Source organism: Nyctibius grandis, chromosome 5, assembly GCF_013368605.1.
Source record: "Nyctibius grandis isolate bNycGra1 chromosome 5, bNycGra1.pri, whole genome shotgun sequence".
NCBI lineage: Eukaryota > Metazoa > Chordata > Aves > Nyctibiiformes > Nyctibiidae > Nyctibius > Nyctibius grandis.
The window spans coordinates 81,427,413-81,442,283 of record NC_090662.1 but is presented as its reverse complement, the minus strand read 5'-3'; the positions used below and the strand labels follow the sequence as shown (position 1 = coordinate 81,442,283).

The 14,871-nt window shown below is 41.8% G+C and overlaps 1 protein-coding gene across 3 annotated transcripts in view; it reads right to left on the bottom strand.

Annotated features, from left to right (window-relative positions):
- The window catches only part of PHF21B (PHD finger protein 21B), a 174,470-nt gene that overhangs the window by 3,845 nt on the left and 155,754 nt on the right, over positions 1 to 14,871 (bottom strand). For all 3 annotated transcript variants that reach the window (XM_068401975.1, XM_068401976.1, XM_068401977.1), the window contains 4 exons: positions 11,705 to 11,781; positions 8,802 to 8,856; positions 5,185 to 5,207; positions 3,661 to 3,819 (listed from right to left, as the gene is read on the bottom strand). In XM_068401975.1, coding sequence (XP_068258076.1) covers positions 3,661 to 3,819; positions 5,185 to 5,207; positions 8,802 to 8,856; positions 11,705 to 11,781 — 314 coding nt within the window. The remainder of the gene's footprint in view (positions 1 to 3,660; positions 3,820 to 5,184; positions 5,208 to 8,801; positions 8,857 to 11,704; positions 11,782 to 14,871) is intronic.

Sequence of the window (14,871 nt, the reverse complement as noted above, 5' to 3'; positions counted from 1 at the left end):
TGGGGCTTTCTCCTTTACACATCACTATAAACAGCACTACCAAACAGTGATAAAAGGGGGTTATAAAAAACCTCTGTTTCTTGTTGCCACAGCCAGAGGACATTCTTCAGCTCTTGACAAGCAGATCTCCACACTGTCAGGAGTGTTATGTATTCAGCATGGGAGAAGTTGTCGGTCCATATGAAAACATGACTGCGCAGGTCTAATCCTGGGATGCTCTGCTCTCTGCAACTGCATACTAGAACTTCCCCTTGACATTTTCCAAGGAACTTAACAGTGATCTCAATGCTAAACACAAAGAACTCTAAGGCACAAAACCTAAGCCTCCATCTACAACTTAGTGACACTGTACTGTTTTAGTAATTGTTTTCCTGTTCACGCAATCAGTAGTATTCAGAGTAACTAGACAAATTAGCACTTCTGACATGACTATGATCAATAGTTGTGTTTAATAAACATGATTTAAAGAAAAGGAAGTGTTGTCCTCACAGTTTTCAGATCAACTGGTGAACAGTGTCTCCTTCTGACACCGTCTCCCTCATCTATAAGAGATCTACATTACTGGTCTGGCAACCCTACATCTGGTGGCTTTACTGTAAAGAAATGAAACACTGAAAATGACACATTTTAAAAGGACAAATCTCAGCAGACGCAATTACAGGGAAGCTAAGACACTCAGTGTATGTTCTAACTTTAGGATGATGAAAACACCAGAAACAAATGCTGCAAACTGTACTAAAAGCCTCTCAGTATTACTTTAGCTAATGTAGTCCCCTAAGCTATGACCATAGGTTAGATTAGTTTAGTGGTACACAAATTCGAGGTTTCTCCCATTTTCACAGAATCACAGAATCACAGAATGTTAGGGATTGGAAGGGACCTCGAAAGATCATCTAGTCCAATCCCCCTGCCGGAGCAGGATTGCCTAGACCATATCACACAGGAACGCGTCCAGGAGGGTTTTGAATGTCTCCAGAGAAGGAGACTCCACAACCTCTCTGGGCAGCCTGTTCCAGTGTTCAGTCACCCTCACTGTAAAGAAGTTTTTCCTCAAATTTAAGTGGAACCTCCTGTGCTCCAGCTTGCACCCATTGCCCCTTGTCCTGTCAAGGGATGTCACTGAGAAGAGCCTGGCTCCATCCTCTTGACACTTGCCCTTTACATATTTATAAACATTAATGAGGTCACCCCTCAGTCTCCTCTTCTCTAAGCTAAAGAGACCCAGCTCCCTCAGCCTCTCCTCATAAGGGAGATGTTCCACCCCCTTAATCATCTTCGTGGCTCTGCGCTGGACTCTCTCTAGCAGTTCCCTGTCCTTCTTGAACTGAGGGGCCCAGAACTGGACACAATATTCCAGATGCGGCCTCACCAGGGCAGAGTAGAGGGGGAGGAGAACCTCTCTCGACCTGCTGACCACACCCCTTCTAATACACCCCAGGATGCCATTGGCCTTCTTGGCCACAAGGGCACACTGCTGGCTCATGGTCATCCTGCTGTCCACTAGGACCCCCAGGTCCCTTTCCCCTACGCTGCTCTCCAACAGGTCTGTCCCCAACTTGTACTGGTACATGGGGTTGTTCTTGCCCAGATGCAGGACTCTACGCTTGCCCTTGTTATATTTCATTAAATTTCTCCCCGCCCAACTCTCCAGCCTGTCTAGGTCTCTCTGAATGGCTGCGCAGCCTTCCGGCACATCAGCCACTCCTCCCAGTTTTGTGTCATCAGCGAACTTGCTGACAGCGCACTCTAATCCCTCATCCAAGTCATTAATGAATATATTGAATAGAACTGGTCCCAGAACCGACCCTTGCGGAACTCCGCTAGACACAGACCTCCAACTGGACTCTGTCCCGCTGACCACTACTCTCTGGCTTCTTTCCTTCAGCCAGTTCACAATCCACCTCACTACCCGATCATCCAGACCACACTTCCCCAGTTTAGCTGCGAGGATGCTGTGGGAGACCGTGTCAAACGCTTTACTGAAATCGAGATAGACCACATCCACAGCTTTACCATCATCTATCCACCGGGTAACATCCTCATAAAAGGCTATCAAGTTGGTTGAGCAAGACTTCCCGTTGGTGAAGCCATGCTGAGTGCCCCTAATGATCCCCCTATCCTTGATGTGCCTAGAGACAGCACCAAGGACAAGTTGTTCCATCACCTTTCCGGGGATGGAGGTGAGGCTGACCGGTCTATAGTTACCCGGGTCCTCCTTCTTGCCCTTTTTGAAGACTGGAGTGACATTCGCTTTCCTCCAGTCCTCAGGCACCTCTCCCGTTGCCCACGACTTAGCAAAGATGATGGAGAGTGGCCTAGCGATGACTTCCGCCAGCTCCCTCAGCACCCGCGGGTGCATCCCATCAGGGCCCATGGATTTATGGACGTCCAGGTTGCTTAATTGGTCCCTGACCCAGCCCTCATCAACCAAGACAGATTCCTCCTCTATCCTGACTTCTTCTGAGGCCTCAGGGGTCCGGGGCTCCTCAGGACAGCCTCCAACAGTATAGACAGAGGCAAAGAAGGCATTCAGTAACTCCGCCTTCTTTTTATCCTCTGTCTCCAGGGCCCCCACCTCATTCATCAGTGGGCCTACATTGCCTCTAGTGTTGGCTTTACCTGCAATGTATTTGAAGAAGCCCTTTCTGTTGTCCTTGACCTCTCTTGCAAGGTTTAATTCCAAGGAGGCCTTAGCTTTCCTAGGTGCCTCCCTACATCCTCTGACAACAGACTTATATTCCTCCCAAGTGGCCAGCCCCTCCTTCCACGATCTGTACACCCTCTTCTTCCACTTGAGTTTGCCCAGCAGTTCCCTGTTTAACCATGCAGGTCTCCTGGTACCCTTCCTTGACTTCCTACCTGTTGGGATGCTCTGATCTTGAGCTCGGAAGAAGCAGTCCTTGAATGCTAACCAACTATCTTGGGCCCCCTTATCTTCTAGTACCCTGTCCCATGGGATTTCCCCTAGCAATTGCCTGAAAAGGCCAAAGTTGGCCCTCCTGAAGTTCAGGGTTGTGATTCTGCTAGCTATTCTGTTCCTGCCACATGAGATCCTGAACTCTACCATCTCATGGTCGCTACAACCAAGGCTGCCCTCAACCTTCACCTCTTCAACCAGACCCTCCTTGTTAGTGAGGATCAGATCCAGCAACGCTCCTCTCCTAGTTGGCTCATCCACCATTTGCATCAGAAAGTTATCATCAACGCACTGGAGGAACCTCCTGGACTGGGGATGGCTGGCTGAGTAGGCCTCCCAGCAAATATCAGGGTAGTTGAAATCCCCCACAACAACCAGGCCCTGTAATTGCGAGACTGCTCTCAGCTGCCTGTAGAAGGCCTCATCACCCTCCTCATCCTGATCCGGTGGCCTGTAATAGACACCCACAACAGTATCACCCCTGCCAGCCTGCCCCTTAATTCGCACCCACAAACTCTCAACTTGCTCCTGATCCGCCCCTGGACAGAACTCAATACATTCTAGCTGCTCACTCACATAAAGAGCAACTCCACCACCTCTCCTTAGCGGCCTGTCTTTCCTGAACAGGACATAGCCATCCATGACCACATTCCAGTCATGCGAGGCGTCCCACCAAGTCTCTGTAATTGCCACTAGACTCTGTAATTTTCTTTTCTTGGCCTGCTATGCTCCATGTCGCTTACCTTCTGTTGGCACTTTGGACAGACCCAAACCCCCTTGGGGGCAGTTTTGAGGGGCGGGTCCAAGCAGTTGAGATGATATGCTCTGGGACATGTGCCACAGGGCTGCAGGTTAACACCACGCTTGCAAGCTGTGCAGTGTTCATCATGGTGGATCTCATTCTGCAAGAGAAGAAGGATGGCTTGGGTAAAGTCAACCCATTGAGAACTTCTCTCTATACAGCATTCAAAGCCATTATTGCAGCAGACAGGCTCATTCAAACACAAAATTGAATTGTCAAAAGCACCCTGGCTGCTGTAGAAGACAACAGAAATAATGATGTATGATAGCAACAAATACAAAGAAAGAAACAAAAGAGCCAGTTCCATAAATTGAAACAGACAGAAAAATAAAACCCAACTAATCAAACACAGGAGGGAGTTGACTAATATAGCCAGCTTGTGACGTATGAATTATTTCACTTGGTTTTGATAATGTGTCCCTCTAACACACACATCACCATGTGCAACTCTCTTTTGAAGCATGGATCAAAATCAATATGTGGATCACTTGTCCTTCAAGTCCAAAGCAGAAGGAAGCAAGCAAGGAAAAGTTTCTGGGGAAAAAGCACAGTTCCATGTTTTATGCCCATTGACTCAAAGAACAGCTAGGAAAATAGTATGCTCGGATACAACCTTTTGCTGTGTACCCTCTTCTGTGAAGTCCTCTAGAGGGCTCCTCTGTCCCTCTATTCTCCCTTGTGCTAATTGTTCTCTCTTCAGACTCTCTCTGACCTTTCTCCAGAAAGACTGATTAGTACTTTGTCTAGAAGCAATATATAAAATGAACTAAGACTCATCAACAAAGTTACAATGCCATGTAGTAAATTGCTATGCTAATCTGGTGGCAATGTTAATTACTCTTTGTATAATTAAGTCCATTTTAATAAAGGAGATACTGATTTTGAAACTCTCACGGCTTGTGAATCATTACAAAAAACCCTAAATTTTCCTAGTGCTTTTTCAGGAATGAGAATAATAAATTTGTACCTTCGTTAATTCCAAAAGCATATTTTCATTTTTAGGGATATTAATTACAATATTTCATGATAGTTATAGTCAGGTTTATAACCTGAATTCTAACTCAGTCCTGTCAAAAAATCATTCTCCAAAATATTACTTTTTTTAGAAATTACCTGCTCTAAAAGTCTTAATTTTAAACTCAATGTGAAGAGATTTAGTCTATACAAACTAGAATGATTATTCATTTTTCTTAAAATTTTCATTAAAACCACAAATCTGGACTAGGAATTTCTCAATCAGTGGATTCTACAAAGGGATTAAACTCAAGCCTTGCATATGAAAGCCCAAGAGTTCATCTCTTTGAAATTCTAACTAAGAGGCTCAAAGCTTGAGTTTCACACAAACAGTATGAAATGCAAAGAGACAACTGCAATTTTGTACCTTGATAGAGACTACAATAATCAGAAGCAAGCACTGAATTACACGGTGATGAGAAAGATAATACACAAATTTTGCTACACCTACCTTCCAGAATGGATCCTCATTTGCTAGCATATGAAAGAAGGGCAAAGAACAGATTAGTGGGAAACACATCGCTGCAGTGAATGCTAGTTCTCAGCTACGGGAGTAATTTTAGTCAAGCTGTGACACTGGAGATCAGGACATTGCCAAAATTAACGCAGGCAGGAAAGAATGCAACAGCAAGCAGTGGAATTAGCATTTGGGATTTAAAAATTTACATTGCAGGAAATTTCGTGTCCAAAGGTCTGATGCTAAAATGTCATAGTATGAGAAGCACACACTACTTCAAATTTTCAGAAATTTTAATGTGGACCTCCTCTCCAAATGCCAGTAGTCAAAAAGTCTTTCTTAAGGACTTCAGCCTGCTGGGTGATGAACAGTCTGGCCCTGAACCAGCAAGGCACTTACGCAGGCGCTTAACTTAGGAATATGAAATTGGTGCCACCGACTTACCGTTAAACACATGTTTAAACTTTCAGCTGATTCATGGCCAAAATGGTCAGCTGCTTGTGGGAGTGAGCTTTATGTTATCATCAGGTCTTTATCATCAAACTACTCCCACCCAAAACGCCAAGATTTTCTGACCTTTTGATGAACCGAGTCTGTAGTGATTGCATTCACAGCCTGATAAGAACAAGAACCATCAGAGCTCACTGGAAAGCAGGCCAAGCCTTTCCTAAAAATAATTGTGAAATTCATCACGCTTTGGTCCAAATATAAAAAGCGAGAAAGTTTTAACAGCTTTATGGACACCACACAGTGGCTTGCAATTTTTGCTGCTGATTTGTAAGAGGCTGGTGCATGCTGTTCCAGTGACAAACAGCAGATGGAGAGGCCTTTCTTTGGGTTAAAGTAGAGACAAACAAACTGATATTTCTGTCCTTCTGTCCTTCCTTCAGCTCCCTCTCTGATCACAAATGGGAATACAGCTGCCACAGTGTGATCCCTCATATACAGATCAACCTGGGAGTTGCTTCCTGAGGTTAACACATTCATTTTATACACTGATGTATGCATACACGTGAAGATGCAGACACATTCACGCCTCACATATGTGTAAAAAGAGGAACACAAGAATGAAGGAACAGCTTCACCTAAGTTAGACCAAAGGCTATAAAGGGTCCTTTGCTAACAGCATCCAGTGCTGCCGCTCATGCAAAGAGTGGAAAAATAGGGCAAACACAGAGTAAATTTTTGTACTCCAGAACTATCCTTCCAGACACTAGCAGTTTATGGGCTTTCCTAACCTGGAGTTTGCATCTTCATTTTTATATTTAACAGCCTTAGATAGAATTTTTTCTTTCATAAATTTGTCTACTTTTCCCAACAATTGTAGTATCCTTTGGCAATGAGTTCCATAAATAATCACAGACTTACAAAACCTGTCAATGTCACTTCATATTCACAAATACACACACAGAGATCCATGGCGATATGACACTGAGATTACTCAGGAGATATAAACATTATTCAGATAAACAAGGGCTTGATAATTGAAGAGTCTTTTCTACAAATGATACATGTCAGGGGATGTGACCTCATTTCAGGTAAGACATTTTCAGATAAATGAATCCTGATTAATTGGCATTTTGCTGAAAATTTACAAGAATTGTTCTCTTCTGCATTTCTGGAAATGACAGTCGTTTCCTGTACTTTGTAGGGATTTTTTTAGTTTGTTTATTTCTCTTTTCAGCTCATTTTTACTATAAAGTTTTAAACATTTAAAAACATGTCCACTTCTGCCTTCTAGTTGCTGAAAAATTAAACTGAAGACAATTTTTTTAAATGAGTGTTTCATAAGAGAAGGGGCAGTCAGCTCTGCACTGAAGATGGACAACTACATCACGGCAGGGCCAAGCTGTCTGGGACAGCGTCTGCCTTCAGTTCAGAGCTTGCACAGCATCCAGCACAATGGCGCCTGGTGCATGTAGCTAAACCCCTACAGAGGTGGGGAGTGCTGCTGTAAAGAAGTCCAGCTTAAAACTGTCAGAGTATGCAGAATCCCAGCACAGATTCTGGTTGCTGGAAAAAGCAAATATACAAGACTCAAAGAGGAATTAAGAATTAAGGTGAGAGAGTGCTGATTTCCAAGCCGCTCTGAGACAGTCGCATCACTGGAGCTCTGTCACTTGCCTACTTCCTTGCAAATAAAATAGGAAACAGCAGAAAGAAGGTCAGAGATACCAAACTAACTTAACCAAAATCCACTGAGGGGCTAACAGCTAAACGTTGCCATTCTCTCCTGTTTTTTCCATGTGTGTACATGGAAAAAACAAGTGCTATGATAAGACAAATAATAAATTATAATTTTAATTTTGAAGATAAAACTAAGCCAGAAGTAATGTTCTTTCCACTCGGGCTCACATGAGCATGGGCTCCTGCTAAGAGGCATGTCATCATAGCTGTTTACCATGTAATAACCTCTCTTCTCCTCTGAGACCCCATGCATTAGAGGCATGTGGTAAGTAGGCCAATTGTCTGCATCTAGCACATGACGTTTTGAAGGCAGAGCGAAGCGCTGCTCCATTTCAGTTAGTGATCCTGTGGCAAAGGAATCCAAGGCAGGGCCAGAAAGGTCAATCTTGAGCACTAAACATGACACTTGACAGGGATATCAAGCAAACACTGAAAAACTGTCAAAACTTCATGTCTTAATTGAAATTACCCCTGTAAATGCTCCTAATACTGAAATAATATTTGGCTTAGAAAAAGGCCTGTCTTCCCTTACCTCTAATGCACTACAGTGGAGCCTAAGTTATAAAGGCAACATGAGGGCAAGGACATAATCATATTTTTTTACTGGCTTTCTCTCCTCTTCTGAAATGCAACTGAAACCTCTTGCTTTCTCTCTTAAAATCCTACATGGGCCTCGTCTGAAGAATTACACTGTACTCAATGTTCTCCTTGTTTCATCTCCCGCCTCTGAAATCTTTGCCTTCTCCGTATGTTGCATGTTTTTCCTGGGATAAGCTTCTTCACATGAGCTAATCATCATCATCCCCAAATGTCTCCTCAGAGTTTTTCATTCTCAAGGCTTTTACCATGAAATTTTCAGCATCTGAAGTTCTTACAAATACAAGATTGGAAGGCATCTTCAAGGCCATCAAATCTAGATTTATGGCTCCAGCTCTTGGAGTCAGAAAAATTGTGTGGTTTTTCAGCCATTGTTTTTAAAGTAAAAGGTATGGTAGATTTCTAGCCCTTGAGGATAGTTAGCAGTTTCTTAAAGCTGATGAAAAGACTCAAACGAAAAGCCCAGAATAGTAATTATTTTTTAAATCCCAATTTTACAATATATATTTTTAAGTGGTCGGTGTTGGCAACACTGCCTTCTTCAATCAATCAGTCCTCTCACTGCATGGTGCTTACAACACTAGAGATCAGATTTTCCACTGATTGAAGAGACTTTGGATCCTTTTCTCCACAGTTTTGACCTTTAGCCTTATCCTTAATTTTTTTTTGCAGGAAAACCATCTATTTTCACTGCACACTAAAAAGCGCAGGGACCTTACACAAAGAAATGCCCTATGGTACCCTAGCAGTAATTCATATGAAATCCTACTAATAAATATTTAACATGTCATTAGAATAGTAGTATATTCATTTCAAAATATGCTTACCTCTTGTTGAAAGGAACAAGGGGTTATTCAAATAATTTGATGCAAGGCGTTTCCGCTACAAGGGAAAAGAAACCAACCACAGTGTCATTGAAAAGTGCTCTGGTTGTCTCTTACCATTTCATATTAACAATCTCCATGAGCTTCCCTCATACACAAACAGCTATCCAGAAGCCAGTTCTGTGACTTAGAATATTCATTGCTAACTCCTGACAGTCATACAAACAGTTGCATTATTTATCTTTCTAACAATTCTTCATTAGAGCAGTTTGATGTGCATTAGATTTTATTAACAAGAGAGAAATGCAAATTGCAAATTTTATCGATTGAGTTCCAAGATATGCTCCAGAGGTTGGTAAGAGCAAGGCAACAGGAACAGTAACTCCAAACCTAGCAGATAAACAACATCCATAAAGGAAAAACTGCATAATAAATTGTCACTGTGAGATGACATCTTTATTTGTGCATATAGAAACGGTGATGGACTTCCTACCTGCAGAAAAGCATCACTACCTCCTGTGACACTTGCCTACAGTTTGTAGGAATATATTCCGTTTGCAAGCTATGGATTAGGGCCTAAGCAAAATATTTATTTCTCTTTCAGAAGTTAATGTATACAACCTCTAGGAGCTGGCAGCAATTTCAATCTGCTGAGGTCACCAAAGACTTTCAAACTTACAAACACAGACCACTGGAAACCTGACTGAGATGTTTAACTAATTTAACGCAGCCCATCACCAACTTGTCAGATGGTAAAAGCTGTTAGTCAATAGCAAGCTGGGCTTCATTAACAGTCTATATAACCCCTAATTGTTTCTCTGAGCCATCCAATACTTGTACAGCAGGACTGGAAACAGTACCATTTTCTTCCATTAGATGTTGTTAGACTCTGCTTGGAGGAAAATCAGAGGGTTTTTCCTAATACATGATTTATTTTGTGGTGAGTAAACTGTTCTCTTATACACCAGTGCCTGCCAGTCTGTTAATGAAATTTGAATGGATGTTTCTTCCTTCAAAAAATACTCAGCTTGAAACTTAACCCTTTCCTATTAAAAAAACAAGCAAACAAACAAAAAACAAACAAAAAAAAACCCAAACCAAAACAAGCTATGGAGCGTGGGAAAATAGAATACTATCTCAATTTTTTTTTAAAGAAAAAAGCTCTGAAAAGCAAAAGCACAACATTCAAGTGAAGACATAAGACCGTGATCACATTTCTGTAATCAAGGAAGTTAGCATCACCACTACAGATGCTGAGCTCCTGCCGTTTTGAGGGGGGCTGGCAAATAAAAAGTCTAATTTATATGCAATTTCAATTTAAACAATCACGAATTAAAGATCATTCAGTAGACTAACCGTAAATTAAACTGCACCAAAATGCCTGAAATGCCACAAAATACCTCAACTCACTGATTAGCAAATCAATCTGAGCAGCTAATTGATCAGAGAAAAACCATCTGCCTCCATTTTACTTGAACAGCATTCCCCATGGTCAGTACTTAATGACAACTCCTAATGAGGACACAGCTGATCAGCCACAGGACTCTTTCACAGACATGACTTTCTCCATGCCATCTTTCACTTCAGGATATGCTTTTGAGAATAGATATAGTGAGAAGTATGAACTAGGGGTGCAGCAGACCTCTTCCATTACTTCCTCCATCCCTGCTCCAAGATAACCAAGTTTCTCACAAACACCTATCAAAATACAGCCACAAAACTCTGCTGCAAGTATTTTAATAAACTCATCAGGGCAAAAAGGTCTATGAGAAGACACCACAAATTTAATGCTAGCAAGGCTAAGGTTCCTACTGTGTTAAATACTGGACATATGGACATCAGTATTTGCGATGAAGAGGTCACTAGAGAAAAGTTGAGGAGTTCTGAAGAATTCAAGTGCCCAGAGCTGCTCTGGAGTATAAAAATCTCCAATACTTTCAAAAAAAGAACAACCAAGCCACTAAGCAGCTTGACTACCATGGTGGATTTCTTAGCCTCATCTATCTGCTGTCTGCCAACAAACACAGAAATCTGAAATGTTGGCATACCAAAAATTCTGCATTGCTTGTACCTAAATAAAGAAAAATCACTTTCTTTAGGCTTGAAGAACTCAGAACACAGACAAATCTTGCTTAAATGGAGAGCTGGCTGCAAAGCAGTTTAACTGCTGTAGGAAGTTCAAATAGTAACCCCAAACTGATGAAATCTTAAAGGTGGAATTTTAATGTGCTGAATAAATGCATATATGCCAGTTCAGAAACAAAGAAAAAACCAATTTCAGAAAAAGTTAAGTCTATTTATATGCCGCTTTTACACCAGGTTTGCAATCCAATATTATGTAGGACTAAATTTTGCTACTACCATAAACATAACAGCATAAGTGTAACAGACAACAGAGATTATCCAGAGCATTTTATTTTTAATTATGCATTATTATATTTATTATGCAGGCTTCCATTCCCCCTGCAGAGCACGATTCTTAAACCAACACATCCCTTTTATGAATGTCACTAATAAAAAAAGCAAAGTTCTCCATTTATTATTTGGCACATAAGAAAAGAGAAATAGCAATGCAAGTTTGAACATAATGCAGCACTTCTGTTCTTCAGTTCTGACCTAAAGGGACCATCTGCGTGGGTGAAAGAGTAATTAGGTCCCACATTAATTTAGTCCTTTTGGCTTTTATTACAACTAAGACGAATTCTAGTTTGAAGCAAGTGATGTTGTGGGGAGAAAACCTGTTGCTTAGCTACTGAGATGAGATCTTGTCTTTCTTTTCCACGTCAATATCTCTTTACAAGTAAATGTGTGGTTCTGCATTCATATATACTTTTGTAATAAGAAGCACTTAAACCTTTTATTGACGTGAAATAGAACTGTGCTAAAAAAAGTGAATGATAAAGTACCTCTGTTTCCAAGAGTCCACTGTAGGCTGGATTTGCTGTGCTTCTTCTCTTTCTTTCCTGACGCTTGCTCTGGATTTCTGTAACCATGGAAAGAAACATGAACTGTGTGTTTCTCATTCATCAGGGAAAAACGTAGATCTAACTTGTTAAGCAAGATGCTCTTACCCTCAACCCCTTGGGCTTTGTGTTCAGTTTCAGTTTCTAAAGCATAATTGGGTTGCATCAGCATTGGTATTTGCTGCAGTTCAAGGTTTGACATTAATAAGCTTTTCTATGTAAGCTCCAGAACACAGACATTTTTTATTTTTTTCCCTCCTCCAAGCTGGACTTCTGCGGCCCTACAAGATTTTTACTATGATCCCTCCAGACACATATTCAGCAAGCATCGACAGAGAGCTTTCAAAATACTACCGATGTCTGCTATTAACAAAAATTAACTATTTAAAGCAGTTAAGCCTTCTAATTTATATCAGATGAAAGCATAGAGATCCTTTTAAATTTAATTTACATTACTTTTCCTCTGTGGAGGTTAGAAAAAGCACAGTCAGAATGGCATGGCTAGATTCAGTCCTAACTAGGGAGTGGTGATTTATCCATCCAAAAATATACAACTTCACGATCCCGAGCACGCAAAATGTTGTTATGAGCCGTACATGTATTTGTGTCACTGGAAACAGCAGCACAAAGATAGGCTTGTTGAATTACAGGCCTGTTTGGGAAAGGGTGAAGCATAAGAGAACTCCCTTCCACTAAATGGTAACATCTATTCAAGATGGTTCTTGCTGAGGAGTGCATTTAGCAACAATTAGTCACGTGCATACTGCTGTAAACACACACACAGAAAGAGTGAACAGCTTTCCAGCCCACTGAAATCTGTAGATTTAATGCTACTTTTATCTGAGTTAGGATTTCATTTCTGCCATATGGAATTTCTTTTTCCAGCTCTTGATGTAAGTTCAGAATGGTGAGATATTTATAACCATGTATTTTAGAGCGTACATTTTATTTTGATAATAAAGTAAGAGCAGACCTACTTTAGCAAGGAAAGTCACCCAATATTCATCTGATGACATGAAGTGTGCACAGCTAGGCTGATGCTCTATTCTAAAATGTTTCCTATGTGAATATTGTAAGGCAAAGTTTAGACTCTGCACTGAGGTGCCAGAGGGATGTTGTTAGTCTAAATGCCCCCACGATAGTGATAACTTCATTCTGTCTTGCTCTAAGTAAATCCCTCAGAACAAGAGGAACTGGCAGGAGCACTAGCCCTTCAACCCAAAGGACCAGGAGCACACCAAACAGAAACTCAGGACACCATCTGGCTCTACAGAAGGTCTGGCATCTTTCATCAGAGGTCTATCTTAGAACACCCTCAGTGCCAGAAAATGGCCCTTGGGATATTGAGCACTATCTATCTCCCATTTGCAATCCAACAGTAAGATACAGTCCAGCTTTCAGGATGTTTATGATACATGGGAATAGGATTCCCAACACATAGTTCTGGTTTCCAGGCACCCTTTCCAAAAGTTGATCACTTCCCCACAGAGTAAAAGGGGCCACATACCACTTTAAGTGTTGCTACAGTAAATGGTATTAGTATTGTTGGTCAGGTCTTGGACACGGTGTCCCTAGAGACAAGGCCAACACTCTGCATGGCTTTTGTACTGCCCTCAGTTCCAAGATATTGATTTGAAACTTTTCATTCATGAAGGACTATTGGCTAAGCCGACACTCTTGGAATGACAGATGTATCAGAAGGAAACCAGATAGACAAGAAAAACAGAAGAGCAACTGCTTGCATATTCTGGCTGGGTTTTCCCACTGGCACAGGAACATGTCACCTCTCACGCTCAGAAGGTGTCTTCTCCTAGGGCAATTCAGAGAGTACAGGCATATCTGCACTCACAGTCTGACATGAGCTAGACATATGCTGCCATGTGACTCAGAGAGCTATACAAAATCTCACTACCAAGAAACGTGTGATCCAAGGCTGTACCGAGACGTGTGATAAACGCCATGGCTGCAACCACTGCCAGCATCTTGTTAACATCCTTGGTGCTACTCAGACTCTAAACCAGAGGATCTTGTATGGGTAACAGTTCTGTCCCACTGTGAAAGTATTTCCTATGAAATGCTCATCTGGCTATGCTGAAATCTCCATCCTGAAGCTTCCAAACCCTTTGTCATCCCCTGAAGGGAATCAGGCCTCAGCAGCAGGGTAAGTGCTAGACATGGATCCGGTAGCCTGCCACAGAGCCACTAAAAGAGAGATGGTTATTCTTGATGTCAGCATCAGTGCGTATAAGCGGAATGCTCTCAAGGTCAAAAGGTGCCAGGAGATGTCACAAAAGAGGAATCGTGTGCCTTGATGCTAGCAAAGAAATGGAGAAAGTGTACACCCACTCAGTAACCCATGCTACACGGTCAGTAAAGCCAGGGCTTGCAGCATCTCAGCACCCTTGTGGCAGTATAGGGAAAAAGCTGGAGTTAGGGCAGCCCAGGCTTAGTCTTTTTCAGAGGTTGTCACAAGGATACAGGATCGTGACTTTTCACTGGCCCCGAAAAAGAAACAAAGAATTTAACAGGGCAGAGCTTTCTGTGTGCCAGGGTCCATAACTGGGCCGAGTGTCTTCACAAGAGGCCTGTGATGTATCTGTAGCTCTCTGCCCTTTTGGATCCCAGGTTTAAGAGAATCTCTTCGGTACATGCTCTCACCAAGGCAACAGCAATATTTGATGGAGTCTGAATCACACATGTGGTAGCTACCTGGAATGCAGCTTTGGAAGAGGCATTGCTATAGTACAGAGATAAAAGCTGGCTGGGGGGAAAAGTAATAGCAGTGGGAATAGATGGAAATAAAGAGAGAGTGAGGGAGTAATGAACTGAAACGGTTCTAGATGTACTCCACCCTATGTAGCCATCAGGGAGGGAGAGCACAATGTCAGCACTTTATTTATGAAAACTGTGAACAAAAAATATCTGTGCTTGTGATATAAGGAGTATATACATCCAAGAGTGTATCTGTAAATAATCACACCAAGATAGAACAGAAGCATATGCTAGTATACTATCTTTTGTTACTCGCTACTTCTGCTAAAAAGTATTGTGTACATTTCAAAACAGGGTTTAAAAAGTAAAAATAAATAATTTCTTTTAACTGATTAAAA